The sequence below is a fragment of the Trichosurus vulpecula genome, chromosome 8 (genome assembly GCF_011100635.1).
Source record: "Trichosurus vulpecula isolate mTriVul1 chromosome 8, mTriVul1.pri, whole genome shotgun sequence".
NCBI lineage: Eukaryota > Metazoa > Chordata > Mammalia > Diprotodontia > Phalangeridae > Trichosurus > Trichosurus vulpecula.
Genome location: NC_050580.1, coordinates 146,749,222 through 146,771,465, shown reverse-complemented (window position 1 = coordinate 146,771,465; position 22,244 = coordinate 146,749,222). Strand labels below are relative to the sequence as shown.

Genomic DNA, 22,244 nt, shown 5'->3' with positions numbered 1-22,244 from the left:
TACAGGGAACTGTTGCATCATTTCCATTAGTTCATGGCATAATTTGAATTGGTCAACAAATAGAAGCCTATGATAAGAACCTTTCTGGAATATCTGGCTGCAATGATCTAATATGGCAGCATTGACATGGCTTCTGTAGCAAATCCACACGACTCAGCTATTTGTCATGAATTTCTTTGTGGACATTATTATTGATTGAGTTCATGTGCGTGTTACCCATGAGGTACATTTTGTTTCTACTCCGAGATTTTAGGTTACTTAAGCTTTGTTTGGAGATAAACCACTTCTGGTTATATGTGACAAATCCTACAGGATATGTCCATCATCCACTTCTATTTCTTTGTGAAGATCTTATCTGCTTGTTTCAAAACTGTTTAGGTAAAGGTTCAACCTATTTATCATGTGTTCTGAGAACATCTATCAGTCAGGCCTCCTCCTTTATCTTTTTATACCTGCCTTGAATTGATAAGCCTTTTTTTTTTTGCATGAAGCTTTGATTTTAGGATGCTAGGCAGTCTCTTAACAATCTAAGTGCCAGCTTTCTCCTGGACAGTCTTATCTGATTTGTCTTGCCCGGTAAAGATCAGTTATTATGATTATCATTAACCTATGGACAGATTTCTCTGTTGACATACTACTGTGCTTTATCACTAATGTAAGCACCACTTTGGGAAGAACAATATTGAACAGTATCACCAACAAAATGCTGAGTTAAAGTTGTTGCTGTTGTAAATTAAATAATTCAAAAAAAATTAAAAAAAATAAAGTTGTTGCTGTTGACTTTGGTTAAGTGAAATTTTAGGTAAAGAAAAAGATAAACATTCTCCCCAAATGGCAAAGGTTTAAAAGATTAAGAAGGGAAAAGTAGCAGATATTTTGAAATAAAAGATTTATTGATGATGCAAGAAGGCAAAGTTGACCTTGAAAAATGTTGGGAAAACTGGAAAGTACTAGCCAAATGATCAGGTTGAGAAATGTGGGTCTTACAAATGAAGATGTTCAGCTATCTTTGACTCATATAATTTAGAGCAGGAGACGACAACAATAGTCAGCCAACCCAATGCCGTCATCTCACAGAAAACTGAAGCCCAGGAAGACGGATTGACTTGTTCAAAGTTACACAAGTAGTAATGGATAAAGGTGAGAGTCAAACCTATGTTCTTTGAAAGCACAAGACTTTTTCCATTGTACCACCTTATTCCCTCATTTACTTAGGTTCCCTCCAAAATCACAAGGGAAAAAGTCAGGAAAAAGTGAGGCAGTGACTGCAAAATCAGTATGATCCTGGAGGGGAAAGATATTCCACCATCATTTAAAGTGGAGCTCAGAGAATAAAACTACAGCCCACCCTAGAGATCAACATGACATTTTCCATAAATGAAATGCACTTATAAATTGATAGCATTAATGTTCATAGGAAATGGCATGTGAACTGAATAAAAGCCCTAGAACTTACTAACTTATCTTTCCCCCTCCCTTTTCCTCATTTTCCATTCATTGATCTCCAATTCTCCCATCCTTAATTTGTTGTTTCCTCTTCACTAGCTAAGGAATCTAGGGCTAACTTCGATTGTGCATTTTGGGTAATTGTCTCTCTAAGCATGGTTACTTTAACAAGTACCTCAATTGGCTTGTACATGTTTTACATTCCTAGAATTAATGTCTAGTGTTCCTTACGGGTCAACATTTAGCCCAGGTCCCTTCCAGATCAATGTTTCGTCTAGGAAAGAATTTCAAGTGGAGCAGAACTGCCCCGTTTTCCATTAGATGGCTCCCCATAATTACATAGACCAAAAAAAAATATCCAGTGGGTGGAAGTAATGCTTTCTCATGCACAAGGGGTCCTGGAGGAAGGCTTTTAATTACTTAACCCAATCTCCCATCCCTTGTGCCACCACTGCCACAGCTGCCCAGTGGTTGCTTAACCTGAATTTGCAGACTTACCATACCTGAACGTAAAGCAAATTCAGCTGCACGGGATCTCTTGAATCTACATTCTGGTCTGAATAAAAGAATTTTCGTCTAAGCAGTAATGTTTCATTTTCATCCACTCCTTGTTCTCGAAACGTTCGACTGTGATCTAGCCAATTTACTGGAATGCAATGAGACTTGTATTAGTAAAAGGTGTTTATATCTCTTAATTAAAAGAATTTGATAAAAAGACCATTTGATACAGACTGTTATTCTTGATGTTCAACTATAACAGTTAGAAAAACAAAGGTAAGAACATTTAGATCAGGCTTAAAATTGGATATTTTATTAGAGATGCCATTTCCTATGTATTTAAAACCCTATGAGGACTTGTTTAAATGCTTTATTTTTTTTTCAAGCTTTTACTAATATCTTTTGCTTTTACAACACTGTCATTTTTGAATGCTTCAACTATTAGAGCTTAAAACCGAGCTAAAATGTTTGAGGTGTTCTACATAATCTCCATCTACTCGGCTATCTCTTGAAATAAAGATTAAAAAAAAGTAATCACTAGCTGAAAATTTTCAAAGTGTTTTTACATCTTTCATAGGACATGTGAAAAAAAAAAAGAATCAAGGAAGGGATTTTAGTCCAACAAATACTTTAACTTCTGATTTTCTAACATTCCTGAAGTTAACCAAAGCAATATGATAATAATACTAATAGTTGGAGAGTCAGGAAAATAACACACGTAATGGCTACAACAGTGTAAATAAATGGTAACAACTAAAAAACAGCCAAAAATTAATGTGGTGATATTAAAACAAAATGAAACAAGTTTGATCCTAAAATATGAAAAAACATCCCCTTCTTCCTTTTTTTTTGCAGCTGTATGTGTCTTGGGGAGAAGAATGCAGGTGGAGACAGGAGCAGAGTCCATAGGTATAGAGCACTGCATATAATGCCCTGAATCCAAGTCCAGTGCCCCATCCATGATGCCATATTGTCTCTCCTGATTAAGACTGGGGAGTGCCATTTCAGATGGGGAAATAGTATGAGCATAAATTGGGAATGGGGATGCTGCTGGTGGTGGTAGTAATGATATCTAGCATTTACATAAAGTTTACAAAGCTCCATATACGTATACATATACATATACATATACATATACATATACATATACATTTACTCTCATTTGACCCTCACAAAGACCCTATGAAGTAGGTGCTTTTATTTTCCGTATTTTATAGGTGAGGTAACTAAGGTCTAGGAATGTTGAGTGACTTGTCCAGGGTTATACAGCTAGTAAAAGTTTGAGGCAGAATTCAAACTCAGAAAATTCTGACTCCAAATGCAATAGTCTATTCACTTGGCCACTAGGATCAGTAAGAAGATAATTCTGGCTGAAGCGGTTCATCTGGGAAGCCATGAGAGATGAGGCTGGACAGGGCTACTCAAGTTACTACTCCTTTAGCCTATAATCTAGAGGGCACAAAGAGAAGGCATCTAAGAACAAACAGAGAAATGTGAGAATATGCCCTGGGCAAAGGAGTCCTGAATTACATAAAGGATAGAAATACAATGCCATCCTTTGCGACACTGTGCTAAGTCAGCCCTTCACCCTTCCCATGCTTCTGTTTTCTTCCCTACACTTACAATCGTCATCAGTATGAAGTTTGGCCTTTAGCTTCTCCATTTTTCTTTCATCTCGCAGTAGTGTTCTGTCTTTTTTGAGTGTACCCGTTCCTTCCTCTTTCTTCTCTTCAATTATTTCTTGAATTAACGAATATTCTTCATAATTGGTTATGCCTGAAACAAAAAACCCAAATATGAATTAGAATAGCATTTTTGAGACTGTATTTTATGTAATCCTGTTGCTCCAACAGGGGAATTCTAGGTGAAGTGTCAAGGTTAAACAAGGCTGATGGAAGAGTTACTTGGAAATCAAAACTGACCCACACTGAAAATCGAGAGTACCATCCACTTGACACTTCAGCCCAATTCCTGTTCTAGAAACACACACACACACACACACACACACACACACACACACACACACACACACACGAGTTCCTAATCCTAACATGACACTGTGTTCTTTCTACTATGTCTTGTGATAGCTTGACTTGGACCTGTCTGTATAATGCTATCATCCCTTTTCACACCATTTCCCGATAACACATACATAGTAACATCTTCCCTCAAATCTTCTGCAGCAGATATCACTCAAACTTTCTAACACATGGCTTCTCCAGTCTCCATACTCTAAAGGGCATACCACGATGATCCACTTTTCATACAACATCTGATGCACAACTTCTGAAACTCATATATCTATAGCTGCTTCATACCTGGTGGCCTTTCTCCATATTATGCCTCCCATAAAGTCTGTACCTATCCTTCCCCAAACCCTTCCATGTGCCTGAAATTAATCCCATGGCAATCTTGTGTCTAACCAGAACATATAGTCGATGGTAAAGGTTCATGATATGAATTCTGCCCTCTTATTCTCCTCCAAAAGTTCCCTAAACTGCTTTATTTTGATATCCCACCCTCCAATATCCTGGTCCAGCATGTGTGAGTTCCATCAAAACACCTCCAAGACCAAAGTGTTCTCTGTCCAGTTTAAGATATTTAACATATTTACATAATCACACATTTACATAATTATTAACAATATATATGATTATTTTAATAACTGATTTGCATAATTACAACAACCATAATCATGAATGGAACTAGGGTGAGACAAGTGCAATGAATGACCCATCTGAAGTCAGAGAACATAAGGTAGAAATTGTAGCTCTGTTACTTGACCTTAGGAAACAGCTATCCTCAGTTTCCTCACATGTACAATGCAAGGCTTGACTAGGTGACATTTGAGGTCCCTTTCATCTAAACACCTGCATTTAGGTCTTTTAAAGATGCAGTAATAAAAAGCTCATACTAAGAAAGCAGGAACAGAAGATTAATGTTACTGCCAGAAAAGCAGATTTCATTGAGGACACACTGAAAACTTGGAGTCCACACCATAGGAAGTCATCACTGTTATACTGTACCTTGCCATGGTCTTAAAATATTTGCACAAGTACCTTAAAATATTTGAACAAGTACCTCCTTTTAAAAATAATGTTGCTGAACTAGTGTAGCACCCTAAAAATCCCAAGACAATGGTACAGAATCAGAAGATCTGGGTCTAGTCTCATACTTTACTAGTTACATTACTTTGAGCAAGTCACAACCTCAGTGATCTCAGTTTCCTCATCTGGAAATTGAGGAAACTGGACTAGAGTATGTTTATGAATACTTCTAGGTCTAAAATTCCATGGCTTAGGAATGGAGATACTGAATAACATAGGAGTATTTAGCAGCAGTTCTTAATTGTTTTTTGTGCGTGGCAAGGACCCCTTCTCAGAATGTTGGTTTTTTTTACACAAAAAACATATAGAAGAAAACAATCATAGTGAAATACAACTATCCAAACACTAAAACAAAATAGGGCTCCCATGTTGAAATTCTGGAACAGAGATGGAAAAAAGGCTAAAGGAGATGGGTTGTTTAATGGAAGGAATAGGCCAGGGTGGGGAACCTTTGGCCTCAAGGTCACGTGTGGCCCTCTAGGTCCTCAAGTGCTGCCCTTTGACTGAATCCAAACTTCACAGAACAAATCCCCTTAATAAAAGGATTTGTTTTGTAAAACCTGGACTCAGTCAAAAGGCTGCACCTGAGGACCTAGAAGGCTACATGTGGCCTTAAGGCTGCAGGTTCCCCAACTGGAAATCGACCCAAACCATGCATGGGCTGTATACTTGTGTATACAAACACACATTTATTGAGGGAATTTGTTTTGCTAGATGATGCAGATTTGTTACAAGAAATTTGATTTTTCTTTTAAATAGAATGTGGGATTAGGGGAGGGAATAATTTTTTTTTTTACTAGAGATAGGGGTGTCACAGATGTGAAACGTTGCACGTACTTTAAGATGAGGTTGTATTATTAGTTTTGTTTAACTCTTTTACTTTGTTATAAGCAATCTGTCACAAAGTGGAGTATTATGTAAATATTTGCAAAAACAAAACACATCAATAAAACTTAAAAGAAAAGAAGAAAGAAAAATTTAGTTAAAAAAGAAAAAAAGAAAGGAAAGAGAAGAAAAGAAAGGCAAAAGGAAAGAAAAAAGAAAGAAAAAATAGAAAAGGAAAGGAAAAGAAAAAAAAGAAAAGGAAAAGAAAAAGGAAACAAAAAGAAAGAAAAAAGAAAAAAAAAGAAAAAAGGTTATGCCTCCATGTACCAGGAATCTAAAAAGGGTTCTTGTAGTGGGTGGACAATCAGAATAAATAATCTTAGGGTCACAGAATTTTAGAGCTGGAAGGAAATTAATTTATTCCAATCACCTTCTAAAGGTGAATAAATTAGAGCCCTCTTTCCCCCATGAGATAAAGTGATTTGAGAGAGGTTAAATATATACTTAGAAGCAGAGGGAGAATTCAATCCCCTCCTCTTCTCACTGTATTCTAACACATCTTTTATGACCCTAAGCACCACCACCACCACCACCACCACCACCACCACCACCACCACCATAGGTATGTAGACAGTGATTTAAGGTTGCATGGAAGAAATAGTGGATAAAAAGCTGGCATTATCATTAAAAAGGTATGGGTTCAAATGTCACCTCTGACATTTCTCTCTTTCATTTTCTGAAGGGCAGACATACTCTCTTGAATCTCCTTAAGTGAATTACTTAAGATTGGGCAAATGGCTTTCAATTTTAAGGGAAATATCAATTTGAATAGATTCAGGAAGCATGTACATGGGGTGGGGGTGGGAACTGGATCCTAGCAGCAATCTGAAGCACTGGGAAGGGTAGAGGGAAAAAGAGACATCCAATAAAGTGAGAGTCAAGCATCTGAAATCTCACCTATCCTGCTACAAATCGTGACCAGTAACTCCCCGACAGTTTTGGAATCATCCACCATCACTGTCTTCACCGATCCATCCAGCATTCGTATTTTCTGAGGTCTTTGTTTCTTTTTATATTCCAAAATATCCTAGAGCACAAACCACAGAAACATCTTACACTGGCTTTCCCTTGATGGAAATGCAGATTATGAGTAGGGCAGGGGTTCCTATGAACCTTTCTTGTGTGTCATAAACTCCCTTTAGCAGTCTGGTGAAGCTTATGGACTGCCTTCTCAGAACATTTTTGAATGCATAAAATAAAATGCAGAAGATGACAAAGGAAATCAACTACAGTGAAATATAATTATCAAAATGTATTTCAAAAAATTCACAGAATCCAGATTAAAAGCCATGGAAGTAGAGGCCTGGATGAAATGAATAACTTTCATAGACAGCTTTTCCTCAGTGAAAGCCCTTTTGTTCCACAAACACTAAATGGACTACAATTTCTAATTTAAAATAAATTCATTAGTGCTTAGTAATTGCTTTAATTAAAGAAAAAAAATACCGATTTAATATTGAAATTGTATCCACATAATTGTAGCTTACAACTACTCAAGATTTTGTGGGATTTATGGCTTATGTTCTATCCAACTAGGATTAGCTCATTTTATTTTGGGGGGAGACTCTTCAGAGTAAAGAAATTACAATCTAAGAATTTTCCAAAAAGACTTGATACAGAGACCCTCTGTCCTAACATTCAATATGAAGACCAAGCAAGAGATATTAGGTCTGGGAGCCATATTTGTATTTGTATAAACAAATGACCTCATCTTTGTTATGACTCCCCAAAATGCAATGGCGGAGGACAAAAGATCTTTCTTTGACAACATTGGAGCAATGCTTACAGTGGAGTTTTCACTGAATATTAACCAATCTAATTTGTCCACTCCAGTTGTTGGCCTTCATGCATCAGAGAGCTATTCTCTTAGGGTTGATTAAACTGAAAGGAATGTTTAACCCCTTTTCACAGTCTCTCTCCCTTCCCTAACCTTTCTTTTTGCATTAAAATTGCTTTTTTGCTTTACAGAAGATTACGTATTCAGATGCAAAAGATACTTGAGTCCCACTCCTCCAAAATAATCAGAGAAATTCAATTTAACTTTCAAATTCATTTTTCATTTCCCTTCTGTTCTCCAACCCTCACTCTGTACTCTTTGTCCCTTTAATAATTATAGGAATATCCCCATAATATCCACCAGGAGATGCCTCATCAAAACTCCTGGCTACAGAACTAAGCAGGAAAACAGGACTGTACCACTGGGGTGTGGAAAATATTTGAAACACACACACACCCAGGGCTACTCTTATGCCCCCATGGAGTTTTGAGAATTTGGACTGTTGACATTTTCTAACACCCTCAGAGCCTCCCCCTTCAAAGAAAATTAGGAGTGTTTGACAATAAGTGTTGCCCTTGGATCAAAACAAATCATGTTTTTCTTCTTTTCCTCCAAGTACAGTAATATTAGCTTTCATCAGAAGGCCCCAAAATAAAGGCCCACAGGAAAACAAGAGTGGGGAGAAACATACCCCATTCCGCAGCATGTAGTAGTCCAGCGTTCTGCCTGCTTCCAGCCAAATGCCTTTCCTGGGATCTTCATCCGATAGGAACAAACCATAGTCAGAAGCTGAGAATTGAAACATAGAAAGAAAATCAGCAACACAGAAACTTTGAGACCTTGGTAGATCCAATAATGTATGCACTGGCTTCTGTGCATTGTCTGTTGACTTGGCAAATGTACTGGCATCCTTCTTAACGGAGAGAAATATTTGCTTTTGGCAACTGTGGGCAGGGTCTTTTGATGACAACACAAGCTGTATTCAATGCTAAAGCAGATCAGGAGGGATAAGAGCTGAGCTGTTGAAGTAATAAACCCAAATAAGATTAGGTTTCATTAAGTCACTGGGCTGAAAAGTTATGTTTAACATTGGGGGAAACCTCAGAGACAAAACAATCCAAGCTCACCAGTTGAAGTTGGCCCTCATCCCTATCAGGACGGGTCCTTATGACCACTGACCCAGACTACTGTAAAAGCCTCTTGAAAGGTCCTTCTGCCTCAGTTCTTTGCCTCTCCAATCAGGCTTGCAAACTACTTCAAGGCTAACCTTTCTTTTGCATTAATTTGGTCGGATCACTCCCCTAAGTATCTTCAGTGACTCCACACTGTTGGTTGAGCAAAGTTTAAAATCTTTCGCTTGGCATTCAAAGCCCTCAACAGCCTAATGTCACCATACATTTCTGGTTCTGTCTGAAGTTACACCCCTTCACATGATCCAGACAAAATGAACATATCCCTAGTCACAGAACACGTACTATACTATCAGACCATCCCCTTCCCTTCTTTTGCTTACATTCCCCTACGGCAAAGATGGATTTTATCCTCTTTCCCCATCCTTTAGAACCCAATTCAAATACCAATTATCCCTCCCTCCCCTTTCCAATTCTTGAAGCTTTTGTGGATCCTCCTGGTCGGTAAGTACCTTCAATGTTTTTAATCTCTCTAATGTACTTATGCAATATTATCTATCACAGTTAAGTATAATTTTTATCAACAATAGACTCCAAACTCAACCAAGGTAATAACTAGGTCTTATCTAAACTTTGTATCTCCACTGGAGTCCAATACAATACTTTACACATAGTAGGCAATGAATCGCCCAATGAACTGAATGAAATGTCTAACCAGGGGTGGGGAATCTGTGGCCTCAAGGCCACATATGGCCCTCTAGGTCCTCAAGTGCTGCCTTCTGACTGAATCCAAACTTCACAGACCAAATCCCCTTAATAAAAGGATCTGTTCTGTAAACCTTGGACTCAGTCAAAAGGCCACACCCAAGGACCTAGACGGCCACATGTTCCCCATCCCTGGTTCTAACCCCATAAGGGTAAGGTGGGTTATAACCATACAGGAAAGATAAGGGGCCAGCAAAAATACTAAGGAAGTATACTTGTTAAAGTTAAGGAAGTATATGTTGTTTGAAGCAAGACTAATCCAGCAAGCATAAATAACAGAAAATAACAAGAAAACGCAGGTAGAGAGGTTAGGATTAGATCTTCAATCATCTACCCATTGTCCTACCTCCTCAGCACTGTTACATGTATATTGGTGTCCCCACAGAGAATGATAACTTAAAGGAACCTACAAAATCCTTTTCTCAATTTATTCCATAAGCCAGACTTTTTCCAAAACAGCCTAAATTTACCAAAAAGTAAAGGGAAAGAAACTGATTGTGGTTCCAAAGAGGCCACCAGTAGTACCCCTTTAGAAATGAGCCTAGGAGACCCAAATGAGGTTGAGAGTCTCTAATACCTCTGAAATTGGTAAATGCTAGTTCTTTGAATGTTTAATGCTCCCATCAAAGCTAGACAGTCATCTGACCACAGGAAAAGAAAAAGAAAAAAGACAGAAGCCATAGAAAGGAAGAAGGATTCACAAAATATATGGTGTCAGGTTGGTATTAGACTCCTAGAAGAGAAGGCTGTTTGAGAAAGAGAGAAGAGAGGAGAAAGAAGAGAGAGAAAAGGGGAGGGGGAGAGAGAGAGAGAGAGAGAGAGAGAGAGAGAGAGAGTGTTAAAGTTCACGTGTATGTGTGTGTGTGTGTGTGTGTGTGTGTGTGTGTGTGTGTGTGTGTGTTTTGTTCTTTTTAAAAAAAGTATTTTTACAGAAATTCTTCTTCATACAGATCCAGTCCCTGGATCCAAAGTCTCTGAACCTCAGTTACTTGATTTATAGTCTTCAAAGGTTATAGGACACATTTTCCATGCCTTGAAGACTAATTCCTTGCCAACTTGGGGGCTTTTCATTTCCAAGCTGTGAGGCTTGGAGTACAAGTAATGAGAGTACAAGTAATGAGAGTACAAGAGGAGGAAAAAAAAGAAAAACAAAAGCAAAGAGGGCTCCTAATCTACATTTTGATCCATGGGCTCACTAGTTTCAATTAGTAATGAAAAGCTGACATGTCACTACTTATTTTTAAATAACATTTAAATATCACAAAACCCCAAGAAGGGCTAAACGAATAAGAATTATCTTTGTACTTAATGATAGCCAGAGAAATAACAATGATCTTCTTAAATTAAAAGCAATGAGAGATTTTTGTGTACATCAAAATTTGGGTCATACACTGTGTATAATGTCCAAGTAAGCAATAATTCTTTAGAACAACTTTCACTATGACTTACAGACTGGCCCCTATTCTAAAAGATATTATTATTTCGTTTAAAGAGTTACTGTGCAGCTAGGTGGCATGGTGGATAGAGTGCCAAGTCAGGAATCAGACCTCAGAAACTTCCTAGCTATGTGACCTTGGACGAGTCACTTCACCCTGTTTGCCTCAGTTTCTTCATCTGTAAAATGAGCTAGAGAAGGAAATGGTGAACCACTCTTGTATCTTTGCGAAGAAAACCACAAATGGGGCCATGAAGAATCAGATATGACTGAAATGACAGAACAACAACATAGCACGGTGGATAGAGTTCTAGACCTGAAATCAGGAAGATCTGAATTCAAATATGGTCTTAAGTCATTTGGCTGGCTGTGTGATCATGGGTAAGTCGCTAAACCTCTGTTTGCCTCAGTTTCCTCATTTGTTAAGTGGGCATAATCACAGCACTCGTCATTCAGAGTTGTCTTGAGGATCAAATGAAATGATATTATAAAGTGCGTTGAAAACATTAATATAACAATATAACTGTCAGCTATTAAAATGTAAAAATATTTTAAATATTAATATTATTGTTGTCATTATTGTTTTACTTGCAAAATTATATATATACACTCAAGAAAATTCTGAATAAATGTTACAATTCATGAATAATCTCTTTTTGGAACTTCGGTATCTTTATTTCAATTAAAAAAATTTATTAATCACATAATTTGTAGACCAATTTATTCTAAGCAATTTAGTGTTACTGCAGACCATAGAACATCATTATCTCAGAATAGTCAAGATTGTGGGGAATAGAGACACATATAGTGGATTTAAATAAGCTATAAAAGATGACTAATGATTTAAGAGGAAGAAGTAAGAAGCATTACAGACATAAATGAACAGAAAAGAAGATGGTCAAATGTGGAATAAGAGAGAAATGATGGACACACACTCCATGAATTAATCCACAAGTGTTTACTGAGTACCTTCTATATACCAGGCTCTATGCTAGGTGCTGAGGGTACAAAGACAAATATGAAGTAGTCACTGTCCAGAAGGAGCTTGTGTGCTATTGGGGGAAATGGGTACAAATATTAAATCTAAGAGAGTAAACGTAAGTAAAAAACCATGCTCAATTAGAAGCTCTAGAGAAAGGCTTTCAACCAAGCTATGCCCTGTGAGAGGTAATGCTCATATCATTGAGATCATGGAGGTATCAAAGTACAGGCATGGCATTGAGTGTACAAAGATGAAGAATGCCACAATCTCTACCATCAAGAAGTTTACACCCTTACCTTAGGGATGGGGCATGGGGCAAGGGATACAACACATATAAAAACAAGTAATATCAAGGATGAATATGATAAGAATAAAAGAGAGATTTAGATCAGATATTTTAATAAAGCCTGAAAAAGGTTTTAATATGGATGGTGTGGATTTGAGGAAGGAAATGAGGAAGGGGGAAAGGCTTGATGATGAGATAGCACCAAGGCAGCCTCAGAAAGAAGAGAAGAATTTCAACAGAGATTCAGAAGGGAAGGGGTGCTAGGCAAGAAACATGGCCTGGGCCAAGGAACAGAATGAGGAGAGGACAGGAAGAAATCAGGGAATACTTCACCTAGAAGGGATGGCTGTGAAAGGAAAAACAAAAAGATAGGGATGACCCAGACTATACAAACTATACACTATTCTTGCCAAGCAAAAGAGATTGCATGGTATCTTAGAGCTAACAACAATCCACTGAAGGGGATGGCGGCTGAAAAGCAGGGACTCGCCTAAAGGTCTCCCCCAGAACCTATAAAAATGGCTCTGAAAAAAATTCTAGAACTGCAGAACCCACGAAATAGCAGAGCAAAGCAGGGCTCCAGCCCAGGACAGCCTGGATGGTAGCTGGGTAAGGTCTATCGCACAGAGCTGGGAGCGGAGCAGAGCCCAGCATGAGTTTGACCAGACCAACTAGACACGGAGCCAGGCGGAAAAGGCCATAGCGCCCTAACTCAGTGAGCTGTGGCAGTTACCAGACTTCTCAACCCACAAACACAAAAGACAACAGAGAACGTTAGTGGGAAAAAACTGCAGGGACAGAGTGAAAGGAATCTGCGGTTTGGCCACTGCCCCAGGGACAGTGGAGGTGGTGCAGCTACAGAACTAGAGCTGCAGTTTCTTCCGGCCCCAGGCCCACCTGGTAGGAGGAATTAAGTGGAGGATCTGTGCGGGAGTGCAGAGCCTGCTTAAGATCTGAGTCAGGTCCAGGTTGGCAGTTCTCAGGGAAGCAAGAGCACTGGTGTGGCAGACCTTGCTGTGTAGAAACAGCTCTGAAAACAATAGCACAGCCCCTCAAGCTTGGGACAAAGTACTCAACTCTACAAGCAGTCAAACCCTGATGACCTTGACCCTGACTCAAGGGTCAAGTAGCTGGCTGGGAACATGGCCAGGCAGCGAAAACGGACTCAGATTCAGACTCAGACTTTGGAATCTTTCTTGGTGACAAAGAAAACCAAAACACACAGCCAGAAGAAGTCAACAAAGTCAAAGAGACTACAACAAATGCCTCCAAGAAAAACATGAACTGGTCTCAGGCCATGGAAGAGCTCAAAAAGGATTTGGAAAAGCAAGTTAGAGAAGTAGAGGAAAAATTGGGAAGAGAAATGAGAGTGATGTGAGAAAACCATGAAAAACAAGTCAATGACTTGCTAAAGGAGACCCAAAAAAATACTGAAGAAAATAACACCTTAAAAAATGGACTAACTCAAATGGCAAAAGAGCTCCAAAAAGCCAATGAGTAGAAGAATGCCTTGAAAGGCAGAGTAAGCCAAATGGAAAAGGAGGTCCAAAAGACCACTGAAGAAAATACTACCTTAAAAATTAGACTGGAGCAAGCGGGAGATAGTAACTTTATGAGAAATCAAGATATTATAAAACAGAACCAAAGGAATGAAAAAATGGAAGACAATGTGAAATATCTCATTAGAAAAACCACTGACCTAGAAAACAGATCCAGGACAGATAATTTAAAAATTATTGGACTACCTGAAAGCCATGATCAAAAAACGAGCCTAGATACCATCTTGCAAGAAATTATCAAGAAGAACTGCCCTGATATTCTAGAGCCAGAGGGTAAAAGAGAAATTGAAAGAATCCATAGATCACCTCCTGAAAAAGATCCCAAAAAGAAAACTCCTAGGAATATTGTTGCCAAATTCCAGACCTCCTGAATCAAGGAGAAAATACTTCAAGCAGCCAGAAAGAAACAATTTGAGTATTGTGGAAACCCAATCAAAATAACCCAAGATCTGGCAGCTTCTACATTAAGAGATCGAAGGGCTTGGAATACGATATTCCGGAGGTCAATGGAGCTAGGATTAAAACCAAGAATCACGTACCCAGCAAAACTGAGTATCATGCTCTAAGGCAAAATATGGATTTTCAATAAAATAGAGGACTTTCAAGCTTTCTCAGTGAAAAGACCAGAGCTGAATAGAAAATTTGACTTTCAAACACAAGAATCAAGAGAAGCATGAAAAGGTAAACTAGAAAGAGAAATCATAAGGGACTTACTAAAGTTGAACTGTTTTGTTTACATTCCTACATGGAAAGATGATATGTATAATACATGAGACCTCAGTATTAGGGTAGCTGAAGGGGAATATATTGAGAGAGGGAGAAAGGGAGAGATAGAATGGGGTAAATTATCTCACTTAAAGGTGGCAAGAAAAAGAAGTTCTGTAGGAAGGGAAGAGGGGATAGGTGAGGGGGAATGAGTAAATCTTGCTCTCATCAGATTTGACCTGAGGAGAGAATAACATACACACTAAATTGAGTATCTTACCCCACAGGAAAGAAGGAGGAAGGAGATAAAAAAGGGGGGACGACGACAGAAGGGAGGGCAGATGGGAGTGGAGGTAATCAAAAACAAACACTTTCAAAAGCGGACAGGGTCAAGGGAGAAAATTCAATAAAGGGGGATGGGTTGGGAAGGAGCAAAATATAGTTAGTCTTTCACAACATGAGTATTGTGGAAGGGTTATACATAATGATACACATGTGGCCTATGTTGAATTGCTTGCCTTCTTAGGGAGGGTGGGTGAGGAGAGAAGAGGGAAGAGAATTTGGAACTCAAAGTCTTAAAAGCAGATGTTCAAAAAAAAAAGTTTTTGCATGCAACTAGGAAATAAGATATACAGGAAATGGGGCATAGAAATCTATCTTGCCCTACAAGAAAGTAAGGGAAAAGGGGATGGGGGGAGTGGAGTGACAGAAGGGAGGGATGACTGGAGAACGAGGCAATCAGAATATATGCCATCTTGGAGTGGGGAGGAGGGTAGAAATGGGGAGAAAATTTGTAATTCAAACTCTTGTGAAAATCAATGCTGAAAACTGAAAATATTAAATAAATAAATAAATAAATAACAGAAAAAAAAAACAATCCAGTGAAGATTTGTGGGCAGAGAGATGACAGAATTATGCATTAGGAAGATTAATTTGGCAAGTGTGTGAAGGCTGGATTGAAAAGTAGAGATCCTGCAGACAAAGAGAATGATTAGGAAGTCAAAATAATGATCCAGATAAAAGGTGAAACATGCCATAACTAGTTGGTGACTAAGTGATGAGAGAGCACAGAAATAAAAGATATCATAGAAACAGAGCCTCCCAAAGTCCTACTCTCAGGCATTACTGTGAGGTGAAGGTGAAGATGGATGTTTGAAGCAAGGCAATGAAAGGTAGCTTGTATTATGCTTAAAGAGCCTGAATTATAGGTCCTTTAATAGACTGTGTCTGATCTCCAAAGACCATCTTAGCTAGGAACAGAGAAGTTCATCACCAATAGGTGAGAAGTAAGTAATGAAATACATGGTCATGGGAACCTATGAAGCAAAGGAAAACATTAAATGGTCCTGAGGCCTTGATGACTCCGTCTGCTTTTAAAATGATGCGGGTATGGTGGTGGGAAGGGGGCACAAGGTGCTAAAAACCAAACAAGTATTAGGTTAGCTATAAATATTAATTTTATGTTAGTACTGTAAATATACTCCTTGGACAAAAATCAACAGAGCTAACAAAGGAGGAAATGAACTATATTAGTATCAACATTCTCACTATAAAACAAAACCAGAAAATATAAGAAAGTTTGAACATTTGTAGGAGTTCTTAACTTGGGGGTCAGTGAATTTGCTTTTTAAAATATTTTGATAACTACATATCAGCTTACCTGGTTTTCTTCATAAACTTATCTATTTTGCTGTATGCATTTAAAGATATCATTCTAAGAGGCCCATAGGTTTCACCAAACTGGCAAAGGTATTCAGAATACAAAAAAAGGTTCACAATTTGTGACCTAAATGGAAGGAGGCACCATAAGTTCTTCTTGGTGAGTGAAATAAAAGAGTCAGTAGAGTTGGTTTTATCATGTGGCCTAAAATAACAAGAAACATTGCACAGGATACTTGGCCATCTTGCCTTATAGCCCTCAGGATAAGAAAAGGAGGCAGCTGTAACAGATTAGGGACAGGTGGAAGAGATCTATGCTGGGGGTAACATGATTTTGAAAGCACGGGATCAGTTTTTAAGATATCTAAAAAGGGACAAGGTATCAAATGGTCAGAAAAAAAAACAGAGTATTAGTACCTTCCCCAAAAAGCAATTAAAAAGAACACCAATGCATATACCTATTTTCTCATCTCTTCAGTTTGTGTACTAAAATTTGGTAAAGGTCAAGAGGTTATAGTCTTCATTAAATTTCCTAAATCCCTCCAAATGCAGTGTCTTATCTGTCTATCTCTATCATATCTGTTGTATTAAATGTAAAAGTAAGCGTAAATGGAGGGTAGAAAATACACTGGAAAACATGTTTCAGGAATAAAAAAAACTAAAGAGGCCAAAGGCTTTTAGAATATTGAATCTCATGCCTGTATATAATAAATTGATTCTTCCAGAAGAGAAGGTGACAAGCATGTTATGTACCAAAAAAACCTAATTAGATGGATATTGATAGGAAATGACCATTTAACAATATGGGAGTCATTTTACAGAATGCATACTGCATGCAGTCAGATTTTACCGTATTAGTCATTCAAAAGGATAAAGATGAGAATGCTATCATAAACTCTCCAACTAGACCTAACGACAGTGAAAAATGGGAAACAAACAGCAGAAAAGACAAGGACATGGACTATAACCATTTCCTACAGAAGTTTAAGTGATATAAGGCAATCAAAACAAGAGTCCAGAAACCACCAGTGTAAGCAAAAGTTTTATCTCCCTAAAAGTGGAAAAACATGAAAATCAAAGGGCAATAAATTCACTGATAAAATGTTTTAAAGAGAGATGGTGGGAGATCATGAGCTCATAAAATCATGTCTCACAAAACAGCAAATGAAAGCAGAATGGTAAATTAATATTGAGAAAATTTGGGTGAGGTATGAATAATCATCAGCATTAACAGATGAAAGTAGAACAATACACAAAAAAGTCACATCAGAGTTTCCATTGGGATCTGTTTTCATAATCTCTGTTAGGTAGAACAACTACATTCAGACTTGAATATCTCAGTCTTTGATGTGCCATATGAAGTATTAACAATGATACTTAATTAAAATGAAAAGGAAAGAGTGGCTGGACCAGACCAAGAACAAGGGGAAGAGAGTCATGCTGTAGGTGACACAATTTTCAAAGCAAAGAGGGGTTGGTTTTTATGATGTCTCAAAGAGGTTAAAATAATAAATGTTTAGGGAAAAATGCAATAATAGTATTAGTTTCCCCTATCCCAAAAGAAGTACAAGAAGAAATTAATACCAATTCATGTTGCCTACTTTCTAACATGTATAAGATACAAGAAAAAAGGCCTGAAAGGTATACTTGCTGGAAGTAGAAGAAAAGAGGCTATCTTCTCCAAAAAAAAAAAATTCCACAACAGATTTTCACAGTCAAACAACTGAATGAAAAGGACTCAGACTCTAAGATCCTGTTGTTTATTTTGTTAAAATTCCCTAACACATAAAGCCACAGACGCACCTTTACCCAAGGATACTTTGACAATCAGAATCATAAAATGGAGTGATAGGCTCAGCAAAGGTATTTACCTTGGTTAAGGGTGGTGTCTTGCATAGGGTCCAACAGTAAGGATTACCCATAGATAATAAGGAATTCCAGGTGCTCTTGTTTGCTAAGGATACTGTACTTTCTGCTTGTCTCAACTCCCAAAGAACTACATGAACTCTGTAGTAAAATTCATGGTGATTCAAGAGACCCACTTCACAATCAAGACAGTCCAACCAAGTGAAGAACGGCTACTACCCAGACGATGATGTACAGTTGAATGGGAAGTCCACTGAGTTAATTCATCAGTAAAACTAACCTGGTGAAACCCTGAAAATAAGCAGTGAGCTGGGCCCAGAACTGAATAGGAGGAAGAGGGTGGAAAAGACAGCAGTTAGGAAACTTCATAGTGATTTTAATGACTACAAGCTGTTCCCTTATACAAAAATCCATCTAAATAACACTAATATTCTCCACGGATGCCACATGGTTACAAATCATGATATACAACAAGCTCAGAAAAAAATCAAAATTTCAGGTAATGAAAAGGGCAATGGAAAGATAAATGGTGGGTATAAGAGATGTAAAACATTACTGACAATGACTTATGTGCAATAATTTAAGTTATCTTGAACTTAAACACACAGCAAAACAAGCATTTACATACACAATGTTGAACAGAAGAAAACAATTACATATGAAACAGAATCTCTATTTTGTAAATTGCAGTAATTTGCACAAAATGCATCATCCAGGAAATGTATGATCAGAAAAGAAAGTGGGAAGAAGTAAAGGAGGAGAGTAAAAGAGAAGAGGGGAGCTGCAGACGGACAACCTCAGTGCTTCAGCGGTATGCACAAGAAGGAACAAAGAAAGAGGGGCAGCTAGGTGGTGTAGTGGCACTGGCCTCAGAGTCAGGAAGACCTTAGTTCAAATCTGGCCTCAACACTTACTAGCTATGTTGACCCTGGACAAGTCACTTAACCTGGATTGTGAAAGAAAGAAAAAGAAAGGAAGGAAGGAGGGAGGGAGAGGGAGAGAGAGAGAGAGAGTGTGACAGAGACAGAGAGACAGAGACAGAGAGACAGAGAGACAGACAGAGAGAGACCGAGAGAGAGGGGAGGGAGAGAGAGGAAGGAAGGAAGGAAAGAAGAAAGGAAGGAAAGAAGGAGGGAGGGAGAGGGAGAGAGAGGGAGGGAGGGGGAGAGAGAGAGAGAGAGAGAGAGAGAGAGAGACAGAGAGACAGAGAGAGACCAAGAGAGAGGGGAGAGAGAGAGACGAAGGAAGAAAGAAAAGAAGGAAGGAAGGCAGGAAGGAAGGAAGGGAGGAAGGGAGAAAGGGAGAAAAGAAAAAAGAAGGAAAGAAAGAAAGATGAAGTGAAAGACTTCAAAATCATTAAGTACATTCTCTTTGCAGGACTGATGGGAGGACATAGATCAGAACTTGACCTGACATGAAGTAATTAATTATTTATTATCTCCACCATTGAAGGGAGCGTATCAGTGAGATCACAGATCTCTTGTAGTATTCAAATACTAAAATCATATCGCTCTGGCAACTGATTGTATGTGCAAAAGGATGAGGGGCAGGAAAGGATCAAAAATTACTCTGGAGATTCAAGCCCATAATTTAGAGTAGATAAATATCTACTGTAAATATTGATAATAGTGACCAATTAACTAATGTAAATAATGAATGTACTAATCCAAAAACTATGTCAAAATCAATGACATAAAAAACTTCCAAGAAGTGAATTTGGCAATAGTTCAAACAAGTATGGTCTTAAATACAATCTGTAATAACAGAAATTTCTTGGCTTTGAAGCCAAGAAAAATAGCATTGCACAGTTCTGTCTTTTGACAACTGGCATCCCTTTAGGAAGGAATTTGAAGCGGTGAGTTTCATAGTTTCAGAATCTTGATATGATGTCTGCTAAGTTCCTGTATACTACGTTTATAGCAACAAAACTGAGCAGACTGTGAAAAGCTGTCATGTAACAACTGTTAAATACGATGCCACGGTATTAAACACCGATAAAAATTAATTAATGGTTATAATAATAATTGGGCGACATTTGTATAGAATCTTAAGACTTTTTTTCTTTTTTGGGGGGGGAGGGGTGGTAGCATGTATGTGGTGGTGTTATAAAGAATGGGTCTTCAGTCTCACCCAGGCTAGGATGCAGTGGCCACTCACAAAGCTAATCCCAACAATGACTGTCACAGAATCTTTAACTTGCACCATTTTTTCTCTTCTGGGTGGGTTCACCCTGCTTAATCGGCACTTAGTGTGGATATCTGATTGGTTTTAGCCCTTCTGCAGCTGTGAACTCCCAGCCATCCACCAGCCTCAGGTTCCCCCAGCATTGGTGACTACAGCTACCCACCACCAATACCATGCCCAGGCACTTTAGATCTTTCAAATTGTTTCCCTATTACCATCCTTGCATTGTAGGTAATAATATAATTAGTAGCAACTCCTATCTACAGCTTTGTAAAGTTACGGACACATTTTCACAACAACAGGTAGTTAAAAGGAAATGGAGTGAACTGCTTGGAAAGGCAGATTGGAACCTAACCGCTGAGGGCTCGGCCTAAGAGGGTGATATGGTCAGCCACACATCAGGAAAATTACTTTGGCGCCTTTGTGATGAACTAGCAGCTGAGAGGCTCACTAGATAGACAGCCAGCCCTGAGTCCAGTTTCAGCCACAGCCACCTACTAGTTGTGTGACCCTTAGATACTGTCTGCCTCAGTTTCCTCATCCGTAAAATGGAGATAATGATTGCACTTACTTTCCAGGGTTGTTATGAGGATCAAATGAGATAATGTTTGTAAAGTGTCTATCATAGAACCTGGTACACAGTGGGCAACGTGTAAATGTTAGCTATTATTATGATTATGAATGGATTAGAATATAGAAATGGATACAGGTGAGAGGGCCAATTTGGAGTCTATCACAATATTACATGTAAGAGAGGATGGTGTTGTGAGAGGGAGAAGGGGAAGAATGTTCTAACAGATATCACTGATGATAAATTGACTGGGATTGATAACTGAATGGAGGATAAGGGAGAAAGAGTCAACGATGGCGCTGAGACTTCGTGCCTGGGAGACAGAGAAAGGTGGATGTCAATAAAAATAGGGAATCTGAAATGAAGATGTTTTTCTTGGAAAAAGATGAGTTGGTTTTGGACACATCCAGTTTGAAATGCTTAGAGGGATATCCAGGTGGAACTGTCCAGCAGGTATCTGAGAGCGGAACGTGGAGAAAGGACACTTGGGTTTGAATCTTGATTCTAATAGCTACTAGCAACGTGACCATAGGCAATTAATTTATCTGAACTTTAATTTGTCATCAAAATGGGAATGATACTTGCTATATCTGTGTCACAAAAATATTCAGAAAAAAAGGACTTTGTAAACCTTATAGTATTATCAAAATGTGACTTAATATTATCTAGAAACAGAATCAGCAGTAATGCTCCTTGAAGATTTAGATATTATCTCATGACTTACCTTGTCCAGTTTGTGCCTCAGGTACCCGCTCCCGAATGACTCGACATGCATCATACACTGCTGTAGATGGTTCAAACTGCATCGTCTTCACTACATTGCAGTGGCGGACACAAATCTTTAATGACAAGGCCACCATTTTTTCTGGGTGATTTGAAGGCTCCCCCTCAGAACTGCTGAAAAATATAAAAATGCATGTTAGGATTTTCAGAATATTTGCTAACTTACAAGAGGCAGCATGACACAGTAGTTGAACCCAGGAGGCAGCTAGTAGCACCATAGCGCACAGAGCACTGGGTCTGGAGTCAGGAATACCTCAGTTCAAATCTAGTCTCAGATACTATTAGCTGTGTGACCTTAGGCAAGTCACTTAACCTCCGCCTCAGTTTCCTCAACTGTAAAATGTAGATAATAATAACAGCTATCTCCCGGGTTTTGTGAAAATCAAATGATATATTTATAAAATGCTTATTATCACAGTGCCTGGTACATAGTACATACTTAATAAATGCATATTTCCTTCCCTGGAGCTCAAAAAACCTGAGTTCACATTTTGCCTCTGGAACCAACCATCAATCTGACCCTGGATAAGTCTTTTAAACTCTTGAGGGTTCTGCTCTAGATAACTCACGTAAAACGCTAAGTTGAACCTACATGGCGAGAGCAGA

General features: G+C 38.4%; 1 protein-coding gene across 1 annotated transcript in view; it reads right to left on the bottom strand.

The window, feature by feature from the left end:
- Window positions 1-21,751, bottom strand: part of TLN2 (talin 2) — a 268,344-nt gene extending 246,593 nt beyond the window's left edge. Inside the window, exons 1-5 of the mRNA XM_036734916.1 lie at window positions 21,580-21,751; window positions 8,405-8,502; window positions 6,834-6,963; window positions 3,568-3,720; window positions 1,950-2,092 (exon numbers count right to left, since the gene is read on the bottom strand). Of these exons, the coding sequence (XP_036590811.1) occupies window positions 1,950-2,092; window positions 3,568-3,720; window positions 6,834-6,963; window positions 8,405-8,502; window positions 21,580-21,715 (660 nt within the window). The 5' untranslated portion in view covers window positions 21,716-21,751. The remainder of the gene's footprint in view (window positions 1-1,949; window positions 2,093-3,567; window positions 3,721-6,833; window positions 6,964-8,404; window positions 8,503-21,579) is intronic.
- Between the last annotated feature and the right edge of the window lie 493 nt (window positions 21,752-22,244).